Source organism: Clupea harengus, chromosome 2 (assembly GCF_900700415.2).
Source record: "Clupea harengus chromosome 2, Ch_v2.0.2, whole genome shotgun sequence".
NCBI lineage: Eukaryota > Metazoa > Chordata > Actinopteri > Clupeiformes > Clupeidae > Clupea > Clupea harengus.
In genome coordinates this window covers 13,463,565-13,466,064 of record NC_045153.1, presented here as the reverse complement: position 1 = coordinate 13,466,064, position 2,500 = coordinate 13,463,565, and the positions used below count along the sequence as shown (strand labels likewise).

The following is a 2,500-nucleotide window of genomic DNA, read 5'->3' as shown; positions in this document are numbered from 1 at the left end:
AATGGCATTTCCCACGACTCGATTTGGATATATCACTGGACAAAGGCTGTCATGCATCCAAATGACATGATATAGCATCTTCCATGACACGTTATGATATGGTTATTTCAGTCTTATGACATGGTTACGTCAGTCTTGTGGTCCAGTAGTATTGCTCATAAAAGTATAGAAACAGGTATATATTCACTGGGCTGTATGTGATGTTGTGTTTCGGTGTGAAAGCTCTAGCCATGGCTACTTTGCATTAGTTTACTCACCTAATATCAGTAATACCTTGGTGAATTATTAGTAACTATTATTAACTAGCACTAGTTAGCACGAGGCTAACTGCCCCTTAACTAGCACTAGTTAATAATTAGAATGATCCACTCTCAAGTACCCACCTCTACACAAACAAGAGTGGTGCTACCCGCATGGCTCCTCAAATGGCAGGATGCTGAAAGCAGCTTGATGCTATCTAGAGGACAGGCCATCTGACCCTTCAGGGACCTCTGTGCTCAGACTTTATCTGGAACTGCACACGTGTACGAAGCTGGGAGAGTTCAGGCTTTACTGACAAAAAGCAACACCATGTTTTGTGTGTGTCCCAGTTTTTGGAGAGAGCCATCTCTCATCTGATGTTCTACGAAAGAACTACCTTCTTCTTCAGGAATGCTGCTGGTCTGTAAACCCTGAATAATGCAATGAGTAAGGCTCAAGCCAAAACAACTGTGCCGTCTATTCTACCTATTCTATGACCTATGTGGGAGGCTTTTTTGTAAATTGAGATATTAAGTTCGTGGACCACCTTCTTCTATTCCATTCTTCTTTTTTTTGGGTCTGTAAATCATCACACCTTTTAAACTTTTAACACAGTTTAGTAATGGTGATACAGTATCACACACCCTTCAGACCCAGACTGCAGACAGAAAACATAAAACTGTCTTTTTTTCTCCATGCTACTCAGTGCCGCATAAATACTCCAGTAAAATATATATATCTCCTTTCATCCTCAAACATGGCTTTCCATAATTCAGTTTCATTACCCCTAGAGTCAGCCAGTGTAAATGTGAAGTGATATCAGCCTGTTTGCTGAAAACACCTTTAAAGAGCTCTCAGGTGGTGGTACAGTGTGTGTTGTGTCTGTTCCTGTGATGTCAGCCACACGTCAGCCACGTGTAAAGTGCCCAGATGTGCCCCCTGGTGGTCAGAAACATTTATGAGCTCTTGTAGTGAAGTTAGCGTGAAATTGACCTGACCACAGAACAAACTCAATAAAAACAAATATGTAGCGTCGTCAAGTGCCTCCATGGGACGTCCGGCCCCACCCCCGCTGCGTGCAGCTTATCGCTACCTGTGGAGACATTTACAGAAGGCTTTCATCCTTTACGTTTGCTGACCTCTCACCTTTTGACCCCTTCCTGTCCCCCTCAGGACATGACCCATTCCTGGCCTTCCCTGCAGCCCCCTGGGGGAGGCGGGGCCGAGCGTTTCCTGTACACCTCCAAGGTACGTACAGTCATGCGCCCGAATACAGAAAATGTCTCCGGTGGCGTGGAGCCGAGGTTTGTCTATCCAGGCATTTTTGGGGGTGGTGGTAGTGGGAGGGGGGGTTTAGTGTTTTGGTGTTGTGGACGGATGTGTAAGAGATGCGCATGTGTGTGTTCTCTCTGTGTGACAGGAGGCGAAGCAGCACAGCGCTCAACACAAGCAGGGTGAGTCCCCACGCAGCCTCAGTAACGCTGCTGCCGCTCTCTCTCTCGCGCTCTCTCTCTCGCTCGGGGTCTTAGAGGGAGCTCTGCACGTGTGGGTGGGTGTGTGTGTGTGTGTGGGTGTGTGTATGTTCGTGTGCCCTAATTTCACGTTGATTTTCACTGGTCCTGCATGTGGAGTGTAAGGTTTTATGTCTCTCCAGTGCTGTCTGTCTGGCTGTCTCTACGTCTCGATTTACAGTTTATGTATCTCTGTCTGTCTGTTTGTCTGTCTGACAATTGCATATCCACCCATGCATTTCTGAACGGACCCATATATCCATCTATGTGCCTGTCTATGCATCTATGTATCTGTCTAAGTATCCCTTCATCGCTCTGTCAGTCTTTATTTATCTTTTCTATACATCTTCATGTGTGTTGGTCTATTAATAAATACATATATTTAGGCATGTATCTATTTATTCATATGTCTATTGGTCTATCTATCTATCTACTCTATCTCTATCTATCTATCTCTATCTGTCTATCTCTCTATCTATCTATCTCTCTCTATCTATCTCTCTATCTATCTATCTCTCTATCTATATATCTCTCTCTATCTATCTCTCTATCTATCTATCTCTCTATCTATCTATCTCTCTATCTATCTATCTCTCTATCTGTCTGTGTCGTAGTTCGGGGTAACCCTCACGCGAGGATGACACACCCACACGTGGCTCCACACAAATGGTAAGTGGGACACCCTCGGTTACCTCGGTTACGTGATCTGTCAGAGGTAACTGAGCACCGATGTTGTCTGCCTGGCCTGC

The 2,500-nt window shown here is 45.0% G+C and overlaps 1 protein-coding gene across 1 annotated transcript in view; it reads left to right on the top strand.

Annotated features, from left to right (window-relative positions):
* aff3 (AF4/FMR2 family, member 3) overlaps nucleotides 1-2,500 on the top strand; it is a 31,633-nt gene that overhangs the window by 11,359 nt on the left and 17,774 nt on the right. Inside the window, exons 3-5 of the mRNA XM_031583340.2 lie at nucleotides 1,414-1,488; nucleotides 1,661-1,694; nucleotides 2,366-2,420. Coding sequence (XP_031439200.1) covers nucleotides 1,414-1,488; nucleotides 1,661-1,694; nucleotides 2,366-2,420 — 164 coding nt within the window. The remainder of the gene's footprint in view (nucleotides 1-1,413; nucleotides 1,489-1,660; nucleotides 1,695-2,365; nucleotides 2,421-2,500) is intronic.